General features: G+C 42.0%; 1 protein-coding gene across 2 annotated transcripts in view; it reads right to left on the bottom strand.

Moving 5' to 3' along the window:
* The window catches only part of TIAM2 (TIAM Rac1 associated GEF 2), a 175,699-nt gene that overhangs the window by 72,468 nt on the left and 78,076 nt on the right, over positions 1 to 25,155 (bottom strand). For both annotated transcript variants that reach the window (XM_074580462.1, XM_074580463.1), the window contains 5 exons: positions 20,401 to 20,512; positions 18,130 to 19,332; positions 11,830 to 12,265; positions 6,559 to 6,731; positions 5,286 to 5,510 (listed from right to left, as the gene is read on the bottom strand). In XM_074580462.1, the coding sequence (XP_074436563.1) occupies positions 5,286 to 5,510; positions 6,559 to 6,731; positions 11,830 to 12,265; positions 18,130 to 19,326 (2,031 nt within the window). In that variant the 5' untranslated portion in view covers positions 19,327 to 19,332; positions 20,401 to 20,512. The remainder of the gene's footprint in view (positions 1 to 5,285; positions 5,511 to 6,558; positions 6,732 to 11,829; positions 12,266 to 18,129; positions 19,333 to 20,400; positions 20,513 to 25,155) is intronic.

Raw genomic sequence — 25,155 nt, 5'->3', positions numbered from 1 at the left:
GAATCTTATTATCCAGCTGCCCCTCCCCAAAAAGCAGAAGACCAGCCCTTTCTGCACACACTCCCTCACCAGCTTCATCGTATGAGATAATGCCATGCAACTCCACACTCAGTTTATTTGTTTTTCATTGTTTTATACTAAATCTTTGTGAAACAAAGATGGACATTCACCCATCTGCAAAACAGTAATTACAGTGGTGAAGAGAATGGAGATGACCTCTCCTAACTTTGTGGCTGCCTACTCACTTCATTCCTTAGCGACAGCCTGCTACTACTAAAGAGGAGGATTTTGCTAATGATGGGACCATCATTACACTGAAGAGTGACATCTGAAAACAAATAGCACTGAACCTCTCAGAAAGCAGAGCTCTGCTCTAGCCGGTTCAAAGACCATCCTAACTGAAGATCTATTCTAACAAGTTTAGATAATGTTTTTTAGCTTAGGAGGGTATGGAAGAAAGAAAAGTAACTGTGTATTGCGATTCAAGTTGAGTTTGTACGTGGCAAAACTGGCAAGTGCTAGCAAAGTTCCCTGAAAAGATTCTCTTTGAGAGTTATTATTGTGAGTTTTCATCTGAACGTCAGACAATATTGCATCAGACACTTTATAGAAAATTAAGACATGAAATTTGGGCTTTGGGGAGCCTGAAGAATAAAATTCCCCAAATGCTTCCAATCATCTTCCTATAAATGTGAGAGAAAAAAAAAAAGCGTGAAGTACATTTTAAACAACAACAACAAAAAAATGTAATGAAGTTATGCTCTGTGTAAAAAGCCAAAGACCACTGCAGGGAAGGGAAGAAAGGTACTAATGGATTTAATGACTACTTAGAGTAAACAGACCACCACCCTACTGATCCCCTTATTTTTTTATGGCAACAGAGAAACTACTTTTAGTTGGAGGACACATATGAAAACTTCTATAAAAAATATCACCAAGCATATGCCTGTTCTTCTCATTAATGCCTCATCATTTCAGTGCCTGCAAGTAAATACCTATGTTCATAACACATCTGATAAGTAAGTTAAGTACCATGTGCACAGAAAATATGAATCACAACAGAAACCACTGAATAGCTTGGAAAACATGATTATACTAACATATTAAAATTTGAAGAGAAAAACCCAGAATGCTTTCAAGCAACTATTATTTATATTATCGTTCTAAAGTGAGACAACAGAATAGATTTATGTACCAAGTACATAAAGTACACTCAGAGCTGCGGTGCCCTCACTGTGAGGTAGATTTTCCATCCCATTAAAACCAGTTCTACAGGCAGAGACAGCCCCGCTTTTGACTTAATGTGCAATATTTTGTTAAAAGAACTCCAAATAAATGCTAATAATCCCTTTCACTAACTTCAATAGCGGTTTGACAGGGCTCCACATTCACGCGAAACACTGTGATTTCTCTAGCAGCTTAAAGAGCTAGAAAAACTAATTTTTTTTTTTAAAGATGGGCTTTTAAATTTGTCTCAGCACCAGGGAATTTTCAAACTTGCTACCTTTCATCCTAATTCTCTTCAGTTTTGGGGCAGAAGTTATACCCTGGGGGAATACCACCACCCACAACATATTTTTTGCATATAGTAATACAAACGCACGTGGCTGCTGTAGGTCGTATGTGCAAACTTTGAATTTCCAGCCATGCCGCCAGTGGCCTATGGGGACTGGCTGCTGTATGTACCCTGCTCTTGCAGACACTTCATTGATCTCTTCTAAACTGCCCAACAATACCAATAGCTATGTGAAGGGCTACCATTTTCTCTTAAACAATTATAAGTCTATTATTATTACTGGATGAGTAAACCCAGATGGAGAGAATCCCTCGTCTAGTCTGCAAGGCTGAAGATATTTCTCAACCAGTTAGATAGCATTAAGTCTCTAAAGGAATCATTTCTCTAGAAAACCAACATTTTCCTTGTCATTTTTTGTTTGTACTTCTGTTTAGCACTAGCTTTATCAATTGCTAGCCTGCAAATCCACCAAATTTAAGAGACAGTATTAGATGAGCTTCTCCATTCCATTTGCTGGACATCGAAAAGAAACATTTATGTACATTATAATACCTATAGCAATTTTAGAAGCCCAGGTTTCCTTACTGCAACTGCCTTTCAGGTGATGGTAACTGCGGAACAAGAAAAGGTTTTGCTTGCTTGTAAAGCCCCGCAAATTACTAAGTCTTCAGCAGAGAAGTATTGGTTTTAAATCAATGCAGATGTGAGAGAAAATAGACATATGAGCTTGGCCAGTTGTTTTTCTGAGGAGGAGGAAGGAAAAGGAGAAAGGATATAGAAATCACAATTTCCAAGATAATTCCCCACTGAAAATAAATTAAGACTGTGCCTCATCTTTCTACATAAAAAACTAACATGGTCCCTCTGAAGTCAATCACATTATTTCCGCTGACTTCCCAAAATATGTCACCAGTGGAGTTTTCCAGCAGAGGATGTAGGGGATGCTTATAAACTACAGTTTTGGCAATTCAATATACTTCAGCACCGAGGAATCGTAACTGCCACATGATTGAAAACACCACCAAATTTACGCACAACCAAATCCAGTATTTATATTCCTCTTGTTACTCAAAGCGGGCAAAAGGCAACCAAACAACCACAGTTACTAAACAACTGAGCTACATACATGCAAACTTTTCCCTCAGGAATAATGTTTTTTCAAAATTGTTAGCTTACTAAATATCTTAAGAATTCTTGGTTACTAATTACATCAAGATTTTTTTTTTCTTTGCAAAAGCCAATCTCTGAGATGTCAAATCAAAAGATTAGGAAACCCAGTTATCGACTTTTCTCTGAAGTGACTTTGCCAACAAACCTTCAGCAACTGTAAGGAGAGATTTTTATAGAGATCAAAGGGATCAAGACTGGAGAAAAGGCTCATTATGAATTTATTGTTTGCTAACTAGTGGATGTTTGCACATGATCCATCTCACTCTTTGTCTCACTGGTTTGCCCTCATTCAATGTTTTGAGACATTCATAGACAGAAGATTAATTGCAATAAATCTTCTGCAGCCCTACTGATGGATTTCAGTTCTAGCAGAACACAGCCAACTTCTTCAAAGGACTGAGCTGGAAAACAATGACAGTTGCTCAAGAACAGAATAACTAATTAGCAGATATTAAGAAAGCGTCATTAATACTCTTTAGTTGACTCTAGGTAAACTACTAGCATCAGTATGCAATGGGGAGAGGGGTAAATTAAGTTAATATACATCAGGAGTTTTCCTCAGCGCATCACATGTTACAGGCGCTAGACATCTCTAGAAATCTGTACTTTCTTCTGGGTCTCAAAATCTACTGCAATAAAAGGATGCTTAAGATTTTTTCATCCTCTATTCACAACACTAGGCTCTGGACTATGAAATAAAGTGACCTGGAAATAAATTACGAACATCTGAGCACTCAAAGGGCTTACGAACACCTGCACCACAAATTCCTACACAAATCTGCATACTTATTGAACTCTGCTCATATAGCTTCAGACTGAAGTGTGCTACAGGAGCTCGACAGTGAAGTCAGTACCAGTCAGTCTGCCCTTCCTCAAGTTCAAACCAGTATAGTACGACTTTTAAATATTATAAGCATCAAATCCATGAAACTAAAAATGTTCCACTAACCCAAGAAACATAATGTATGCTGTATTGGATCAAAGGAAATAAACTTCAGTTGCTACTTGAGAGGCCATAATGGGCAGCCTAAAGTAATGACAGAGCAACAGCTACTCTGGCTGGAAAGGCAAGTAGGGATGGGCTCTCACACACCAGTCTACGAATTCAAATTATAAGATGTCTTCTGTTAATGGCCTAATAAAATTAAAGATACAGAAACCTCAGTCCACAGACCTATTAGGCTAAACTACTAGACAAGTTCAGTACACGAAAGGCCAGGGGTAGTGCAGTCTTTGCCTGAACATTAAGCATGCCTAATTAAAGCATCTTTTGCCAGTTGCTGCCGGCAAAACTAGGGACATGGGCAAGATGTCAACATCTCAAGATGTACTTCCATAAGGTATCACTGGAGTGATTCCTGGTTCACATGCTAGAAGTGAGAGCAGAGTAAGGCTTGATGTCTATGCACCACTGTACAGACAATAAAGTGTCCATTTCCACTGAGGAACAGTTCTGGCTGCTCATCAATCTGCCCTGACCTTTTGTCTCAGGCATGGCATGGCTTGGCTAAAATCCCAAGGTATATACACACCATGAACACTAAATTTTGGGGTGGTTGTTATGGTTTTTGTTTTAAAAACAAATCTTGGTGGTGAATCTTCCTCAGAACTAAGCTGCTGCTTTAGCCAAGATTCAGGCATTCCTATCACCATAATATGAAAACGTGATCAGAATAAGACATCAGGCGCTCAGAAGCTCATACTCATGCAGGGGGAGGCAACTCAGCTCATTTCTTGCTGCAACAAAACAAAATTAACCTAGGCATAAGTTTGGATGCAAACATTTTGTCTGCTCCAGCCATGGGCAAAGACCTTGCCTGTAGCACGTGAGTTCTCCCAAGCTAAGCAGCAATGGACCTGGGCTTATACTAAGATAAAAAATTCACAGCACACAACCAGAGAGCGTTACAAGAAGTGCTATTAGTGACTAAGCGTTGCTCTTTTCTCTTAATTGATACTGGTATAATGCTTCAGTGGCTGCCAGTGGTACTCATGGCAGTGCTTTTCCACCTAGGATGGAAAAACTCCAGTCTTGACTTCTTGCTCTCATTTAAACTCCTACAGCTTTTTAAGAAGCCTCGTGGATCCTGGCCTTCTAGCCATGGCTAAATTTCAACTGAAGCACATGGTTTTGTCTGCCACAGTTCTTCCTCCAATTTTATTTGGATAAACTACTCCTCACATCTTGTCTTAAGGTGCAGAACAGTATTGCTAAAGTACCTATTCTTAATCTCTACTGCAATTCAATAATTTAAATTATTCACAGAACATACTGTATATATATATATACTGTATGCTATGTAACAGCTAGATATTATTAACAGCTAAGTATATCATAAACCAGTGAAAATTAATTGCATTTTTCCAGAAGAGAAAAGAAATAGCTCTGTGCTCATAAAACAGATCGGTCTGATCCCCAATTTTGAGAAGCCTGCCGCCCGCGCTGCTCTGGATGGCTGCAGAAACCTGGCAATAATCACAACTACACTGCCAGCTATCCCCAAGACAATTACTCTCATGCCTAGAAAGCACGGACAGTCAGAGCCCAAAGAAAGAAATAATGATAAATACGCTCCCGTGAAAATACTGTTTACAGTACCTGATTCTCTATGGCCTTCCTGTTTTTTGGATCGCTAACGATTGAGAGCTGCAATTCTGCCATCTTTTTCATCTTGCCATCCATGTCAATCTTCTGGAAGAGACTCTTGGTTTGATTCTTCAGCAGCCTGACGGTGTCCTCTTTCCCAAGCTTCTTCGCAAAGAGGGAAGCACAGGCCGAATGTATGGCAGTAACCCAGTTTTCCAGATCCGTCTGGCTTGTTGCCTGCAAAACAAATCAACAGCACAACATTAGGAGCAGACAAGAGGGGAATTAAAAAAAAAAAGTCAGCAGCTCTAGGACATGAAGTGCTTGATGGGTTCATGGTGATCGTAGGCACTGTATCTTAAGATGAGTGAAATAAAGTTTTATCTTTAAAACTGTGCAAATAAGGGAAGTGTGAGCTTTTCTTGCACTGCGTCATGACTTGCCTCCAACCTTCAGCTTCTTCTTCTTAGAGCTGCAAGCTCTGAGAGCCCCAGGAGCACAACAGAGCCCCAGGAGCTGAGGGAAAGATGTGACTTGCATCCTTCACTCCTCCAATTAATTAAGGTAAAGGCCACTGGGTTTCAAAGATAAACCTCCTCTTCTGCAGGTAACACGGCAACAGAGATTTTACATGTACAGTCTGAGGAGAGGCATTTGCTTACTTAAAAAGTGTCAAGTTAGTCGAGAGAGGACAGCAAGGTAAAGAGAATACATCTGCACAAAGTGTCTCCGGAGATATTTACAAGTGTGCCTATGAATCAACGTGTTTCTATGCAGGCAGTTCCACACAATACCGTTCTTTGTTAACATTTCCAGTGGCGCAGTTAAGCAGCCAAGATCTTTGGATTATTTTTTAGCCTTCTTTTTTGAACGTCTTGCTCAAGCAAACTCTCTTTGAGGCTAGCGGATTCAGGGTTGAGCACACCATTCCATAAGGGTGGAATGATAATAGATGTGAAAAAAAAATTGATAATAAAGATGATTTTCTAGAAACTTGTAACAATCAGGTACCAAAAGTGTCTTGTGTATTTTTCACCTTTGTTCTTTTTATTTCTGAACCTTAACTGACTGAGCCAACTGGTGTAATATCATATACCCGAAGTCAAATCATACACTTAAATCAATATTATAATAGTATAGTGTAATAATGTAATTATGCTATTATTTTTAAGTCAAAGGCACAAGCATGATCTGTGTGTGTGTATGATGATATACATACATGTGCATACTCACAAACACATCCTAAAACAGAAACAACCACAAAGTTACGTATGCATACTGTTACCTGAAATAGGTAGACATCTCCAAAAGAATTGCTGAGACAGAACACGTTTTCTTTCTTGGGATGTTCTGGAACAGACTGAACTATACTGTCTTCTGCAAACAGGGCGTATCGAGGCAAACTGCTCTGCTCCATCGAGTTCCTTCCATAGGTCTCATAAAACAGCAGAGTACAACCTTTGCAGTTCAGAGGGGAAAAAAAAAACGTAAGGAGAAAGTAAGTTCTGGATCTCCCATTTGAGTTCTCTGATATTAATGCATTTGTGAATTAAGACACCCTTCAGTGACAGGGAACATCAGTTCTGCCCCTCCATTTTAAAATGGGGAAAAAAGAAAGATCTTCTAAACTGGAAAATAGGCAAAGTTAACAATGAATTTGCCAATGAAAAGTTGGAACAGACATTTAATAGGGATACAACAAACATCCACGGACTTAAAACATAAAACAGGATACATCAATATGAAAGTGTTCAAGGTCAGACTGGATGTGGTTTGAGTAACCTGATTTAGTGAAAGATATCCCTGCCCATGGCAGGGGCGTTGGACTAGATATCTTTAAGAGTCCCTTCCAACCCAAACCGTTCTGTGATTCTATGAATAAACTCAGCCTATTAAAATTTTAAAGCATGTAGAAAAAATTAATTCCTGCTTAGTTAAATCGGCTTTTGAGTTTCTTTATTAAATTGAACCAACTCTCTCGTAACAGCCACCCAATAAACCTTTGTATTTGTTGAAAAGATGGCAGAAACTTTTGTCTTCAAACAACACGCTTAGTGAATAAACTTCTCAAATTTAAAGCGGATTTCCTTAAATCTACCTGCAAATTGGAGACTAATGCAATACTGAATAATTTCACACAGTTTAAAGGGGCCGAGTTTGAGCATGTTCAGTCTTGTAAACAGCGTAACATCTACGGTACAAAACTTGCATCCAGAAAACAAACTTCATCCTTGACAATGACAATCCTGAGTGTAACGAGAGGAATTACTTCTGGAGGACAGCAGAGGAGACTTGAACCCAATCCCCAGCAGTATGACTACATTTCCATGTTTCCTTTGCCAGTTCCTTTGGCAGGCTCAGGAAGGGCCTGTCCCCTCCATCCCCACCAGCCTTTCATTCCTGCCCCACGTTTCAATCCACTGTCCTCTGACATGCACTGATTTACCTATTCAAGGGGTCACAGACTGAACTGCATTACTAAAATAACCTACTTATAAACTAGATTTCTCAAGCATTTCTTAGGCTAGCTGTGCATTCGGAGAAAAGAAATAAAACCTACCTCACTTTCACGCCTGGGAAAGAGCAGTTTAATAACAGAGGGTTTGGTGCTTTTTTTAAATTTGGAAGACAAAATAATGGCTGAATGTTTAACCTGGAAGAACTAAGACCGGATACGATAAATACATTTTGAAAATTGAGGCTAACCTAAGCAGTTAAGAAAAATCTGAGGCTGATGGTGGACTCTCCAGCAAGGCTATCCTTCTCCAAAAGATATGCTCGAACTCATTCAGGAATTAATTTAGAGAAGACCTACAGCTGCATTAGATAGCAAGTCAGACTAAATGATCACAGTGGTCCCTTAGGGCCTAGTAATCCATGAATACATTACTGCTGTAAATCCTATGCATATTCAGTAGAGGACTTGAAATTCAGCCAATACAATGATGGAGTTTGTTACGGCTACAGCATTGTCATCTCTCTAGCACGCTTTTTGTTGTTGTTTTTCCTTCAAATCAAAGAGGCACCACAACACAGGACAACACCAAAACTGAGGTTTGGGGTTGACTTGATGATTTTCAGGCTGTTGTTGTTTCTCTGTGTGACACACTGTGTGTACGTATGCACATGCAAATACACCTAGGAAGTGCCTATCAAGGGGACATAGCAAAACCTGCAAAACAGAAATGTTTCCTCTATGGATGCTTTTAAAATAGGTAAAAATAGAGTTCAACCTCTATTTTAGTAATACTCTAACATTTACATGTAACGCTTTATTAAAAATCCCACACACATCATCCAAAGTCATGTAAATTCAAGGGGAGCTTCCTCAAAGATCAAATATGAAATCAGTACCAAATTCAAGGGTTTTTGTATTCTTCTGTCTGATAAGGGGGAAAGCTGGGCCCACTAGAGTTTATGGGACACGTTTGCTGTGAAAAGTTATGAGGTGGAATACACTGGTCCTCATAAAGCCCAAATCTAAAATGTATGAAAAGTGAGTTCCATCAGATGGATTTCATCACATTCTCCAGTGCCGATGAATGTACAGCAGTTACAAGAATAACGAAAATATGTATCAGAGGTTACTGACCAATAAATAAAAATGCATCTACTTGAGTGCACCTCTTCCTATTACTGTCTAGAGTGTCTGGCAGAATATTTAGGGTAAGAGCAAATCCGATAGAGTTGGTCCTATCCTTTTCCCTTAGCAGCCCTCACTTGATCTTTGTTATGACACAGAAACACTTGGAGATCTCTGCAGCTGGAAAAGAAGGATATGTTTTTTTTGGTTTGGGTTTTTTTGGGGTTGTTTTTTTTGGTTTTTGTTTTTTTTTGTTGTTGTTGTTTTTGGTTTTGTTTTTAAACACTCCGCATATCAGGTGTGGCTCTTCTGTCGTTCCAACATAACAGGGCAAACTAACCCATCAGAACCAAGTCCCCTCCTCCATTCAGCAGCAGCAGGACCCTACAACCACTTCCACTTCTGCATTTTAGCAAAGTGCAAATTAAGTTCTATTTTAAACTCCCATATTTCCCCTACGTGTTATCAAAAAGGTAGCTAAAGATATGTTGATTTCTATCCTGACAGCTTATATGTACATAAAAATGAAGGGCATGCCTGCGTGTTCAGGTGTATGGCACCCCAGGTATATCTTTGGGTCAAGCCAAGTGATCCCTGGAAGCAGCTAGTTTCATAAACTCCGACAGACCCACTGGGACTGATTATCGGTCAAGTATTTTAATCAAAACTTGAACTGAAGGGGGAGGGCAATGGGAAAGCAGATTCCCTCGTTAAAATAAACTTATGAGACAGGACAGATGGAAAAGAGAGTTCCTCTTGTTAAAGGGTTACTATTCAAGCTCAGGTCTTGGTGGCCTTGAAAGTAGAGCAGAGGCCTCAGGACATGTATACTTTGAAGTCTGGCAGGTAACCAGACGGCTATAAGCCTTCTGCATATTTATAATTAAACACTTCTCAACAGAGTGCAAAGAAACATGCTGTTCTCCATTTGCATATGTGGCTATTTTAAGTCATATTTTAAAATATCTTGGCTATTTAAACTTCAAGAACAAATTAAATACAGATTTATTCAAAACCCTGTATAAGGAGAACCAAAGCAAGCGCCTTGATCTTGATATAGCATATTATGAAAACAGAACTATGCCTTGATATCCAGACAGGCAAGTTTATTTTGGCATCAGAAGTCTCTACAGGACAATAAAGGTACGAGATCAAGGAAATGAGGAATGTATATTTAAAACAGCTAACAAAGCGGAAGAGATTCTGCCCCATGAATGCAACCGTATCACCCATCCAAAGTAAGAAGTGTTGTATCTAATATCTCTTATAATGTCAGAAATTAATACAGCTTTTTACAATGAATTTTATTATTTCTTTTTTATAGCTGGAGAAATTCAGGTAGCAAGAAGGGACATGACTTTTTCAAGGTCACCAATAAGCCAATTTTATAGCAAAGAACCAAACATGAAGCACCAAAATTCCTTTCCCTTCACTATCCCAGAAATGCACAAACTACTAGTATACAATGTACTTCAGTTTAGAGTTTTGATGGGATTGTTTAGAAACTACTTGAATTTTAGAAGAGCCAGATCAAACTCGTATTCATACTCCATAATGCAAACACACAAAATAAGAGGGTGGCGTTCAGATATTTTTTTTCCCCTTTGTATACACTGCTTCTAAGCATGAATCATGCTATCTGATGATGAGGATAAGTGATTTAAACTGTTAAGACTGCCTACATTTTGATCCCTTGATAACAGGTCTCTGAATTATTAGGCAGAATTGCTACATTCTTGTAAGTTTGCCTCTTTTAAATCAGCACTATCAAGGACAGCATTCCCAGCGCTTGCTGTTTGCTGTTCATTTTTCTTCAGGTCTACACCCATGCAGAATTTTGAAAAGGGCAACCTGTGGGAAAGTTGTTATTTTCTCTCCTCCAGTCCCAGCTTTGCTAGGAAATTATTAAGTTTGATCATTTCCTTACTCATTAACTTAGCATTATATTTACTGAGAGGCAAATCCTTTGGATGAAATTCAAAGAAGGAAAAAAAAAAAAGGCTACGAACTCACTCATTAAATTCCTCTTCCTCCTCACGATAAATGTTATTTTCCTTCTCACTCACACTTCCTGACACCCGTACACTTCTTGTGGCACACCTACCTGCTCAGCTACTCTGAGCTGTCACCGCGCGGTGCTGAGCACAGCAGTCCCACCACAGCCCACTGGCAGCAGCCCCTTTTAAGTGGATTGCCTTCCCACGGGGCTGTTTCCCAGAGGAGCAGTGGGGGGAGATGGGAAGGTGGGCATGCCGAAGGCTAGAAGGGGTTGGTATGGTGGGGAGTGGGCAAGGTGAAAGACCATCCAGGGAAAGGAGGGAGACTGGTGAGCCCTGGGAGCGGTCCATGGCAGCTAAGCCTTGGGTACCTCGGGGCCACTGCTTCGGCTTCCTCTGCCCTGAATCGCACACTTTTTCAAGCACATGGGAGTTCACCTCTTCATTATGCTGCCACCTGAAGCACTGGAAATGAACTGAACATTTTTACATTAACTTACCCTAACTTTAAGTAAAGCTCATAGAAGAGCCCAAGGAACTGTGTGCCCGTGACAGTGAATTGGGCACCAGGGACTTCTAATCCTTAAATTTTTACTCCCCCCTGAGATAGAGGTGTAACTTCTGCATTTTTCTCAGTTTTGATTCAATTTGGTCTTTGACTTCCAACAACCAAAAGCATCTTCTAAAACCCCAATTCTGCGTGAGTACAGAAACTGGGAAGTCAGACGAAACAACTCCCGCTATGGTGTGAACTGCAAGGTTGCACGTGCAGTACCAAAGACACGATCACCACCTCGATTCAGTGGGCTGCTTAGGCACGTGCCCCGCTTCAGGGTGTGGATAGACCCTGTGAAGTTAGGCACGAATTTCTGATCCCCCTAAACCTGCTAACAGAAACCAGCATGTGTGAAAAGTTGCCGAGACGCAATGAAAGCAACTGCTGCCGCCAAGCCGCAGGAGCAACACGGTGGTTTACCTTTGAGAGTGACCCAGTACTGCTTCCACTTCCGCCGCGTGACCAGCTCCAGCTTCTTCTCCTTCTGCAGGGTCACAAGGGGTTTGAAGAACAGCCACCCTGCCTTGCGCACCACTCCTTGCTCTTTCTCATACAACAAATCCAGCTGCTCCAAGGAGCTGAGGGACTCGCCGCTGGAGTCCTCAGTTTCCGACGAGGTCTCGGTGTTTTCCAGATTCGTCCTGCTCATCTCCAGCTCCCGCATGAAGTTTTCATAAATGTTTTGCCTCAGGGCATCGCTGCTGACGGCGTTGGTAGACTCACTTCTCTGGGACAGGACGTGGCTGGAGCCAGGTGACCACAGCAAAGCAGAGAGCTGCGACGGTGCCAGCGTGTCTGTGGTGAAGTTGTCCATTCTGCTGTCAAAGTATTCACTCCCATCTTTACATTTTGGCTCCTGTGTAAAAAAGGAAATTGCCAGAGATCAGTCACGAGAGCTACGATGAAAATACACACCTCATTTGGCATTTAAATTTGTTTCATGTTTAGCCATGGTCAGTTCCTTCATCAAGGTCCACCTCTTTTCACCAATACATCACAGGCTTTGCCTCGGCAGCCACTGATGCTGTCGGTGCCACCACTCACAGTTTTCTCAGCAGAACCCCATTAAACCCTTACCACTAAGTCTGTCAGCTTTGGTAACTCGGACACCTGCGAGTAATCTCCAAATTCACTAGTAACTGCTGTGACTCCTACTGGCTGAAACCTGATGGACTCCAGGAGACAACCACATCCTCCAGCTGAAACCCCGGCACCATTGCTTACATGCCTGTTTGAGTACAAGCAGGAACAGCATCACAACAAGTTTCTTTATTATTACAGGGTTTACAATACTTTGGTGACGCTCCATTTGTGCAAGGCAGCTACACCGAGTGTCAGCACAGCTAGGCTGATTTTACCTCCACTTTCTATTTGTCATGTAAACTGTGCTTAACCGACACAAAAAAGGTCAGAAGTTGAGAATATTTTAAGCTTGTTAGTATTGACCAATAGACAAAAATCTAATCTAACAGAAGATGTGACTTAAAAAAAGAAAGATGTGCTTGCTGACTGGCACAAATCCAGTGTCCAGACTGCAGAGGTGTGTATTTTCTGACTTGCCGCAAACCTCCCAGGAGCGTGACTATCTTGTCAAGCACTGACGGGCCTTTCTCCTAATTGCATTGTGCAGCTTCATCCCTTGCATTGAGAGGGCTGGCCAATTTTATTTGAAATGCTCAGGCCTGATGGTATGACTTCAACTTTGCTTTGTGATATGGATGCTAACGTAGGCCCATTTCTTGCCACTGCTTGTCGACGTGGGACCTTGTTGGAAGACTGGGACTTTTCTTTCTTAAGCCTTTCCCAGTAATGTGCTGACTGCTCCCAACTCTCCCAGGCTCCAGTGACAGACAGGGATTTTTGTACTACCCCAGACACAGCTCCTTGGACTAACTTCACTGTGGAGAACCACACTGTCCATCATATGAAGCTATTCATTGTCTTCCCAAATCAAGTGTTGCTGATGCTATTTAAAAGCGACCAAGATTTAAGAACATACAAAAAAAAACCAAAAAACAACCTGCTGCCTTTTGCAGTAAAAGTGTGAGGGAAAAGAAGAGATGGCTATAAACAATTCCAGAAGTGAAGCTATTACCCTCAGTAATAATAAAGCTATTATTCTTTCAAGTACAGACTGCGTCTCCAAAAGCACTTATTTGCTCACAGACTTCTGTACACGAATAAAGTAAATAAACCTTGGTCTCCTGCGAGCTGCTCTCACCAGCAGCTTTGAAAGCAACTACTTTTTTGTTCCTTATACTTCCTACTTGATGGTCTTCAAAACTGCAGCGGAAAAGCTGTGCCGTGTTTTGATAGCGTCGCCTTCTCCAGTAGGCAGCCAAGAGCAACAGCGGGAGTGCACGCCCTCCCAAGCATCGCCAGACCAGCCACTTCTCACGCAGCAGGACACTGCTGGTCATGGCCTTGCAAAAGCCAGCTTCAACTGAAACCCACATTCTCTTATGGGTATGCTGAAGTTTGAGTCTGGCTTTTCAGATCACTCCATCGCCAGATGGTAATGGACGCTCCTGGTAATGGAGCACCTTCCTCAAAAATCTTATTGCAGAGTCATAGCAGCATTCTCCAAGACTAACTCCCTAAACATCAACAGTTTTACTTTTTATATGGTAAAGGGAGGGAAGTCGGGAGGGGGAATAATCACGTATATAATGTGTTTATGCCCACAAAGCGACCGTACAACATGGATCCTACACAATTGACCCGGCCATCTGCCATTTGGTGGGAAACTGGAAGCTTTCTCCACCCTCTTTTTAATTACTGTCACTGCATGTGTGTGCCAAAATCCTGTATTTTAATTGTTTGACTGTTCTCCAGAAACTGCCAGTGTCCTCTAGAAAAGAGTAACATACAGTTTTTTTAAGAATATATATTTCTTTCAGTTCCAAAGCACTAGTAAGAAAAATAACACAAGACACATACATAAGGTGGTGTCTGCTGTGAAGGGCCACTACTGGAACAACAAGCATTAATGAAAAGTGTGGGATACAACCTGTCCATGAACAGCCATTAACCACATCCTATGTTTTCTCCACACGCACAGAAAGGGTAGAAATGAGGAAGTATCAGAGTAGAGTAAACGGACACCGGATCCAAAAATGAATATATACACTTCACCATGACAACATCACTTGTATTTTATTTTTTTTGAAGAACAGAATTGGGAGTCACGCAGTCTCTGCTGGTCCTCGGGGAGGCTGTCACTGTAGCAGTACCTGGTCACCACTGAAAAGGTCTGACCCAAGCTGCTGCTGGTGGTGGTTTCCCTGACAGGCGACTTTCTGCTCATTTTCCCCACTGTTGCATTTAGCAATGATACAAAACTACTGCTGTTTCTGCTCAGCTGCATTCAAGAAGATCTCTCAAAGTCTGAGACAGACCCTGCAATAGTTATAGATAATGCAAAAGATAAAGTGGCTAACTAAGATACCAATTAGACAAAGTGACGCATGTAATAATTAGCTGTAAAGAACAGCGCAGGAAACAATGCAGCCTGCTAAATTCATTAGGACCCAAACTGAAAGTAGAATCTAATACCAGTTTTCAAGCCAAATAAAGAGGTTGTCTCAATGTGCTTTTCTTTTAAACTCTCTTTACACCACACTTCAGGGCTCTGGTTTATGAAGTCAGGAAATTTCAGAAATTATTACCATAAAGAGGCTATTTACTTCATTGAAGAACCTATCTGCAGCAGCTGTTTCTGGTGGCTGGATTTTCATTTTATACAGCATTTGCTCATCTTCTCCATGTTATACAGTTGCGCGCTGAGTTTACACCACCACCTTTAGCAACCGTGCCACAAGCCTGCCTAAATTCTGGCACAGGTCTCACACGCATCACACATACCTTGCTGCTCACACATAGTGCGTTGTGTTACAGCTTCTCCCCAGTGCCATTTCAGCAAGGATTAAACTAAATGAGGACATGCCACACTGTAGAGTACTAGGGATGCACTGAGGGAACGCCTTAGGACACCCTCGTGCAACAAAAGCTGGGTCAGGGCACAGAATGACTGCGAGCCTTGACGTGAGACCATTATTAGAAAGGCAAACTCAATTCCAGGATACATCCGATCAAGTATCAAATCAAGTCAGACATAAGGAAACATCCAAATCACTGGACAGGGCACAGCCAAGGGTTCCTCTGGAATATCCCATATCCAAATCTGTTTATGGATGATTTAAAACAGGTGCAGAGGAATAGTGCCAGAATGAAAAGGAAACAGACTTCCTATCTTAAGACAGGAGATCAAATAGAGTCTGCATAGCCCCACAAAAGCCGGCTGAGAAAAGTTACTATTTCTCCCCTTAAATAAATCATAACAGATTAAATAATAGGGAAGGATAACTAATGCAATGGACAATACTGGCATCAGAACAAACTGGCTGGGACTACATTTACTCTGCAAATTAGCAAGCATCAGAGTAAGAGGGTTTGGAAACAGCCTTCAAGATGGGGAAAAGCCCACCTGATTTTAAGCTGCAATTTGTTCACCAAGGGGATTAAACTCTACTACCTTTCTAGTGGCAAGGGAGTGGCCTCAATATCCCAAACCTGTGCCTCCTGGTCCTGTGCCCCTGTGAAGCAGGAGTCTTGGCTGACTTGTTTCCACTGGGGCAGCCAGAGGGACCCATCCACCCAGCCAGCACCGGCGCTTCAGCATATTTATAGGGAAATATTCCAGCTTTCACCTACGTTCAGCCCAAGTGACTCACAATCAGTTATTAGTAATGCAATGAAGAAGGGACACGTTGTTCAGAGCAAAGCACGAAGGCTACAATCTCTGTGATGAACAGTCCTACAAACAGGGACTAACCACCTGACAGATCATAACCGTGCACGGTACTTCTGCATTTTTAAGCCAACGGACCTGGTGAGAGTATAACCGTTACCAAAATACAACACGGTAACCCCCTAGAAGAGACGGCATGTTACTCAATGCGTGTAAGGAGGAAAGAAGCTGACCAAGTCTCATGAGGAAGGCAAAATCATAAGGCATTTGTTACCCTTCTTTATCCTTCCTGTCGCTGGATACTTGTCTGATAAAAATCTATGACTAACTATTTCCTATGCCTTTTTCTAAGAAATCACCATTTTTGGAGCTAGGGCTGATTTCCTTCTACCAGAATCAGATTCAAGCTCGATGCAATCTCGCCGGCCAAATTTCCTTGCTGTGTCTGAAGTCAGTTCACTGCACAGTGAATTCAAAACAGCTACGAATCGCGCACCACAAATACCATTCTGAAAATGTCATAACTAAGTAATACATGGCAAAGGTCTGGGATGCAGAGATCGTATGTAAAGCCTGGCTGTAAAATCCAGAACGCATACGGATGTTGAAACCGGTGAAGAACCCCAGCACAAGGCGCTGAGGCTCTTCACTGATTCCGTTTTTTCTGCCTTCTCTTTCACAGCTGAGTAAGAAGGTGAAAAGACAGCATCTGATAAAATACATGAGCACCAACTCACAAAAGAAGTGATCCAAATAAACGGCTTTCATTTTCATTTTCCCACTTCTGTAGCCCTTACCTAGGATTTACACTGGCAAACCTTACGCTGACCTCGTTTCTGAGACTAAGAGTCCATCAGAGTTTTATGCTGCAATGACAGATGCCTGTTAAGTGCGATACCTGCCCGAATTTCCAACACGGGAGACAGCCTTTGCTGTGCATGCTACATAAAGCGTGTGTTACGATCTACTGCTCAGCTGTTGCCTAAGTTGCAGAAGTAGGTGTTCCCTTCACTCTTAAGTGGCCAGCACCCCAATCATCCTTCATTTAGGGAACCACAGTGACTGTTCCCGTATGAGAAACACCAGGGAAGATTAAAAAAAAAAAAAAAAAATCCAAACCAAAACTAAAAACAGTCTCTGCCCTCCATCTCAGCTTGAGGACTCACGTGCAGAAGTTCAGGCACAGTCTGGCATTTAAAGAGCTGGTTCTGGGGCCTACAGCTAGAGATGAGAATTTCATTCCTGACCACAGGCATCCTAAACTCCTATTAATGGGATTAGCCTTAAATTCTTCTAAAGAAATATCCTTTCCCTCCCCTCTTGCACTCCTCCCGTCTCCTTCTTCACACCACCATCTCCCAGCAAGCCAGATGGCGACTCAGGCTTTTCCATCTGGTGGACTAAGCTGACAGGCAGGAAGGAGGAGGGTGCTCCATGTAATGCCTTCAGAGGAGGTGGAGGCAGAACCAGCAGCTCTGGTCGATGCACTACAGCTGATCCCCTTGCTAGAGATGGACCAACAGTGAAACCAAAGTGAGTGGTGAAGCCAATAATACAAATTAGGAATACCTGCGAAGATATTTATAACATCCTTCTTCTACTGCTCTTTCCACAGGTTATATTTTCACAGTTGAAATACAGAGAAGGCTTTAAAACTCCATGTCGCTTTTTAAGTAACACAATGATTTCAAAAGCTAATTCACCAAGAGATTAGGCTCCAGAGATCAGCGTTAGCTAAGAAGGTAAAAAAATAGGAAGGGAAAATTTGCACACACAGATATCTATTTTTTTCTTTTTGTTGATATTTCAGACAGCTCCGGGGATGCAATACTTCTCAGAATTCCACAAATTACTAAATGAGATTAGCAAGTAATTATCTTCCAAGAAAGACAAACATGATGCAATCACTACATTTGTAACAGGAATCTACAAACCAACTTTCAGGCACTTAGGCTGGTGTTTGCACATACCTGGAGCTTCCTTTTCTTCCTTGAGAGACTTCCCGTCCAGTCACTGATGCGTCGCATTCGGTTTTTTAACGTATCCTTCTTGGATGCATCCTCACCGAGGGGCTTTGACTTTCTGCATGGGAGTGTGTACGAGGAGTAATGTGCAGGACTTCCCTGCTCTACCCTGGAGGGAACATCAATGTCTGAGGCAAATGAGACACGGTTGCTTAGGCTGCCGTGAGTGTCAATATACTCATCAGACAGCCTGATCCCAGGTGGAGGAGTGCTTTCCAAATTTGTATCCTTATAGAGATCTCGGAGTGAGGAAAGAGATGAACTTTGGTTGAAGGACTTCTTGTTGTCGCTTGCTGGGAAACTGGCATGAATGCTTGTATCTGGAGTGCTCCTGGTCAAATATGGACCATCCAACTCATTGATGTCCCCAGCATTTCCCCAGAGAGAGTCATACCATGAAGACTCAGAGCTGAGGGAGCTTCCTTTACTAGATCGAAGCCTTGAGTCAGTAGGTGACAGACGATGGCTTGAAGAACAGTCTGCGCTGGAGTTCCTCCTGACATCAAGCAGGTTATTTGGCTTAGATTCCAAGGCAGGCGAATACCTCAGCAATTGGACCGGTCCACTGGATTCCTCAGTTGGTACCTTGCTGTTGCTGCTGTTGTGGAACTCGACCCTCAAGCAACCGTCCAATTTCCCCAGTGTTTTAATGAGAACTTTTGGACTCCTCCTGTCCTCTGATGGGGAGGTTGATGCAAGACTCTCATTCTTGCTGTAGCAATTTAAAATGTGTCCATTGCATTCTCGAGAGGCAGCGTGATGACTTCCAGCTTGAAGGCCAATATAGTGGAAACCATTCTCGGGCAAAAACACCGCATTATTTCCTTGGCAGTAGTCCCCTGAGGCGTTTGTCCTGTGTTTGGCATGGGCATTGCTTTTAGAGACCTTCACCACAGTGTCACCAAGTCTGGATGAATAAGGCTGACTAGTCTTGAAGTGCGAAAGGCAGCTTCTGGCAAGGGACCTCGATTTGTAGTTTGAGCCACTACTGGTATGTCCCCATCCATGCATAGAGCAAGACTTCTCATCTTTAGCATGAATGCTGCGAATTTTCAGAGAGCAAGGCTTCTGCTTGGCACCAGCTGTAGCAGCAGCATGATTTTTCGATCCCTGAAGACTGTACTGGCTTTCCGAATTCCCCATTTTCCACTAAATTAAGAAGAGTTTCATTAGAAACAATGGCTAGAAGACAGAGCAAAAAGTAACAGACCATTTTTACCCTCTACACAGGAAAGTGACTTTTTAAAAAATGGTATGAAACAATTGTTTCAAAAGAAGCCATTAAATAGCCATTTACAACATTAAATTCATATCTGAACTTATTTTAGGGGCAAGCTAGGAAAGCCTATTCTCTGCATGGTTCATTACCCCTCTGTTTTAAAGCTGGAATCTAGCTCCATTGAAATCATGTCAACACCTTTCTCCACCCACACCCTTGGCAACATCCTTTTCTTATAGCTTACAAAATCTCTGGCTCCCAAGAACAATGGCATAATGAAAGGGAGACAGCAAGATAATCATAACTTAGATGTAAAGTGAACTGTACTTTCAGAGAAATCCCTTCTGCCAGGAGACAAGCCCACTGCAGTTTCAGCTTGACTGGTTTCTGTGCAACCAAGTGTTGCCTCAATAAACTGTTCAGCAAAACCCCAACTTTGTGTTTAAATGGAGTCAATCCAGGAGAAAGGAAAAGAAAAAAAACAAAGCACGCCAGACAACAAAAAAACTTGGTTAGTGAATAGCCTCATCTTCCATTACAGCACAAAACTGCATTATGTTCATTCAGCATGGCGCAGTTCGAATAGTTCACTTAGTAAAATGCTCTTCAGCTTTTTCCTGAATTCACAGTAAATTGCACACACTGGAGCAGTCAAATTGCCCCAGTGAGATGACTGAAGATTTTGGACCTACATAAAGTGTACCCCAAAGTAAAAAAGATCGATCTGTTCTTTTTGTTACTTGGAGTGAATCTCCACTGTTTGCAATTCACAGAAACAACATCGAAGTGCTTTTTCCATCGGCACTATGCTTCTTTGCACGTCGGATCTCAGACTATCACTCTTTGGAGAATTCACTGCAGCCTCATTAAAATTTTGTCAAAATAAGCCATTGTGAAAGCATAATCTTATCTTCTAGAGTTTGTGTATATTTTAACATCCCTACTTCTAGCCCTTAGCACTTTTAGATGACAAGTGTAGTATAAACCAAAGAGCAAACCTGTAGGATCACTCTTAAACCCGGGCACGTTTAGCAGTTAGCATGCTCTGCATTGTCTTCGTGGCCAGCTGCTACACTTGCCAAAACCAGGATGGAGTTCCATGCAGCCTTCCTAGAAAACAGCAAAAACACAAAAAGGGCTCTCAGTCACACAGAACTCACACTTTACAACAGCTCTAAGCAAAACGAATTAAAAAAAAAAAAAAAAATCAGACAGAAGTTACAAATGGAGGAGAGAGGTCTGGTTAAGGGGATTCCTGGACTTTAGATATACATTTTCATAAACATACTTTAACAACTGACATTGAATTAATACAATTAAGTCACTGTTTGGGTAAGTGTTTTATTTTCTATTTCTGCCCTTCTCCCCTCTCACTGACATGTTAGGGCAAACTTTGAGCCCCCTCCAGTTTTCTTTTTGGAAGACCAATTACAGATGGCAGGACTGTGCAGTGATCCATTACAACGTGGACCAAACTGATCACAGCAACGTCCCGCAGCATCTGTTTATCCTTCCCCATGCCTGGATTCCAACTACGACCCTTGCAGCGAAAGGCCACTGCACAATTTGCTCCACCAACCACCCAGCAACCTCCCTCTTTAGGTTTGTTCCGATTTTAACTTAATCGGCAAGTAAAACAAGAAAAAGGCAGCACCAAGCACTGCACACACCCAAAGGTAACAAGACCCAAGTTCTTCCTGACCATCTGAACCTAGTGGCTCTTCACTTGGCACACAAAGGCCGCAACTCAAAACAGAAGGACAGGAGCTGAATCTCACAGAACACACCAGCAGTTTGGGGATTGAAACACTCGGTAGAACAGAAGCTGTACAAGATCTTAGGCTCACGTTTTGGAACATATGTTTTAGCTAGAAACCATTCTTAATACACTACCCCCAAGAAATATTCTTTTTGCATAAATTCAGTCACTACTGTTCATAATTTTCAATTTGATGACTACTTGATTTGAACAGAGTTTTCCTCTTTTTGACTCGTCTTGTGGCTCTTTACCATATAAGAACCTTGAAGATATTTAAAGGCATTCACTGGTAACCTAAGTGTTTTGCTAACCTTAACAAAAAACAAAGGTAAAGGTTGCAAACTAGAACTGAAAACAGTCTCAACAGCAAGCCTCGAAAAAGGTTAGCAAATAAATGACTTAGAAGAGATATATCCTTTTGGATCATGTTAGATGTGTTACTGACCTATAAACACAAATTCATATCACAAAGATCACAGAGAAAACAGATAAGCCACAGAAATTTCATCTTACACTAAAAAAAAATAAAATTCTCTTTAACTTGCTTATTCTCTCTAATGATTTGGAAGGCTGCTATTTAGGACACCCTTGCCTTGCAGGTTTGATTTGCCTATGCTGCTAAGTGCACCCATTTATGTAAACAGTTTGAAAACTGTCACATGGATCAAAAAAAAAGGCTTTCCATTCAAGGTAAACAGAAGACAACACACAAACTTCCTGAGCTCCAAGCTGCTGAACAAATTGCAAACTCCCAGCACAACTGCCTTCCTCGATCCAGGAGGCACAGACCACAAACAAGCAATGAGTTTATATTCAGAATTCTTCATCTGGGAGCAGAAAGTACATTCAACAAGGGGGCTTTGAAAGGCTTATATCTATTCATAAGGGAACACTGAACCCAATTTGTCTAAAGAAACAGGCAAAAAGACCATCTGGTCTCCATAGTGATTGTGCAATGGTTAGGTAATCCTTTTAACAGAGTAGGTAGCGAGCAAGCTGCTGTCATGAACCTCGGAAGATAGACATTCAATTCGTCAAGGCTCGAGCTGCTGCTGCCAGGGTCCATTGTATGTGTCTGATCCAATACACAGGTCACATAATGGGTGAACGAATAAATTTATCTCAGGGTACAATGTCTACAAAACAGTGTCTCAGTCTGTGCAGGAATCAGTCAGCAGTACAACAGAACAGTCAATATATCCCATAGAAATGGCCCCGAGGGATTTTTCTCAGCATCCCGGCTGTCCAGAAAGCTACGGCAGGCTAAACATTCCCGCACGCTGCGATAACCAACCAGGGCATCTGCGAGGCTGCACAAAGACCCTCACCCTGAAAATCAGCTGCGATGCCTTTCTTTCTCTTGCCTCACACTTGCGTGGAGCGATTTTCTTTCTGCTACTTACGGGGGTGGGGTGGGGAGCGGAGCGAGTCGGCTTGCACCCAAAGGCAGCATGACAGCAGGGCAGTGGCCGGTCGTGGACAAGCTCTGGCTGCACTCGCTCCAAACGTTCACACATTTTATATTATTTGAACTGTGGAAGCACTGGAAATTACAGTGCAAGGAACAGAGTTCACCTTCCTCTGTATTTCTCACAGCAACCTACCACCGCAGGAGACAACTCTGCTTTTCTCTCTTCCTATGCAGAGGGATGAATGCTTCTTGTGAGCAAAACCAGTTTCTATGAATATTTTCTGCAATTATAACCGGTATATTTGGAAAGCAGCTCACTGCGCCTGAAGATGACTATTAAGAGTTTATTTGCTTTCAATTATACCCACATTCCCTAAAAAAGAAGTTTTTAATCTTCACCCTAGTTCCCCTTGACACATTCAAAAAACACAGCTATGCAAACGTACTAATCCAGGAACCCCACCATCCCCACCACACCCAATAATTAACGCAAATCATAACCCCAGAGCTAAAAACGTATTTCCCCACCTTTAGGCTTCTCCACATAAAGTTCCCCTAGACATTTTTGGCTCCGAAAAACAAACACACGAGCTCAGGAGCCATTCAGAAGAAGCGCCTGCCACCTATATTCCCTCATTAGTATCAGGGCAGCTAGACTGCTTTATAAATGCTAGAGGGGAAAATGCCTTTCTTAAGATTAAGGTACTCTGCAATTGCACGGGTGCTTTCCTCCCCACTCGTAATCTCTCAAAATAAAGGTTTACAAAGCTTGACTCACTAACCACACTGCAAGTAAAACTGAACCATGACAATAATATCCTGGTACTAGGTTTCCTTATGAGAGGAGGTCTTCTATTACGAATTAGTGGGAGATCTGAGTCAAAGGTGACAGGGTCCTGTGCTGGTCTCATCTGCTACAGCTGGAGCATACCCCAAACACACTTCCAGTACAGTCACACTAACCAGGCTGAGACTCTCTAAAACTACAGGTCAGGAAATGGCAAGTTCCAGACTGACAGGAGGCGAGCACAGAGCCCTAAGTAGCCTGAATGCTCCACAACCACAGGTAGCATCGGACAGTGGCCGTACACCAACTACAAAAAGGCAAGAGATCATGGTAGTATCTTCTCAGGGAGGCTCAGGAGATTTCCCTGACTGGGACCAACAATGCCAACACCCAGGATGTCATAAGAGCTCAACTAATGTCAGCCCTAGCAATGTTAAATTTTATCCTGGATCAAGAAGTTACCCACGTGAGAGCTGAGCACATGCACCAAAGCTATCTCTTTGATGTATTTTGATGCCTTTATTCCTACGGATGGCTGGTGACAATAAACCTTCACTGGCAGATGTATAATAAGTGATCCACAAAGCATTTAATCTGTACTGAAGCTTCCCCAAAAATCTATTGATGAGGTGCAGAGAAGTCAATTCTCACTTCACTAAACCTGGCATCAGTGCAAAACCAACAAAAACAACGACAAAAAAAAAAAAAAAGAGAACAGTATGGATTGGTCCAGATGAGGATAACATCGTCCCATCAAATTAGCACTATTGACTGAGGACTCATTAAGAAATGCGGGAACTTATGAAAGTTTTCAGTGTTCCCAGCAACAATAACTCTTTATGCACAGCAGGAGAGCTTAAATTTAAAACTTCCTGTCTTTAACAAGAAAAAGGCTTTTAAAAGAAGAGCTAGATTAAGAGCTGGAAAACAGGTAAGAGCTAGAGCTAGCTGCCTCACCTCTAAAAAATAAGAGCCTACATCTTTTCAGTTCTTTACAATGACACACCAGGACACAGTTTAAACTTTCTAAGGAGACCTTTCTTTGACGAAAGGGCAGAAAATTATTCAAGAAAGCTAACCAAGTATTTTATTCCTACTTGCAGCTTAAGCGGCAACTATGTGTCACAACCTCTTCAGACTTTCTTCAGCAACGGGAGGATTGTTACCTGCACCAGTGCGGTACTTTTCAAGAGGGCATCGGACCAATTCTTGAGGACCTGCCACGGGGCACAGTCCCTCACAGCCATCCACACAGGTATAAACATCTGCCAAAAAAAGGCTGAGCTTCAATTCACTTTGCGGTGTTATAAACTCTTATACAAAAGGCCTTTATATGCAAAGGGCAGAGTATATTCCATCAACTACTCCCTAGTAATGAAGCAAGTCATGTATGCTTTCTGCTGTGGTTGAAAACCCTATTTCCACAAGGGCGGGTAGGGACTCCCAGCTGTGGAGCGCGACTCCAATGGCCACCTCCGGAATGTGCACAGGGGAGTGGGAAGGTGCAGAGGGGAGCAGGGGGGAGAGGAGAAAAGGGCAGCTCCAGGGTCTTTACACAGGCGGCTGCTCTGAGTGCGTGGTTCCTAAGTGCACCGCAGGAGACTGTCATCAGGATTAGTGGAGCTGGGATAATGGAGAATCTGAAAGTATTTCAGAGCAATAAAAACCAAAACACAAAGCCCCTGTATGAAACAAACAACTTGTTTTCTTTTAATGGCAGTTCTAGTTAGAAATGTTGCAGGCTTTGATGTACAGCAACTATGTTAGTGGTTTCTTACATCAGGAAAGGCTTTTTT

This window comes from Larus michahellis, chromosome 3 (assembly GCF_964199755.1).
Source record: "Larus michahellis chromosome 3, bLarMic1.1, whole genome shotgun sequence".
Classification (NCBI taxonomy): Eukaryota; Metazoa; Chordata; class Aves; order Charadriiformes; family Laridae; genus Larus; species Larus michahellis.
This window is presented reverse-complemented; position numbering and strand designations above follow the sequence as displayed.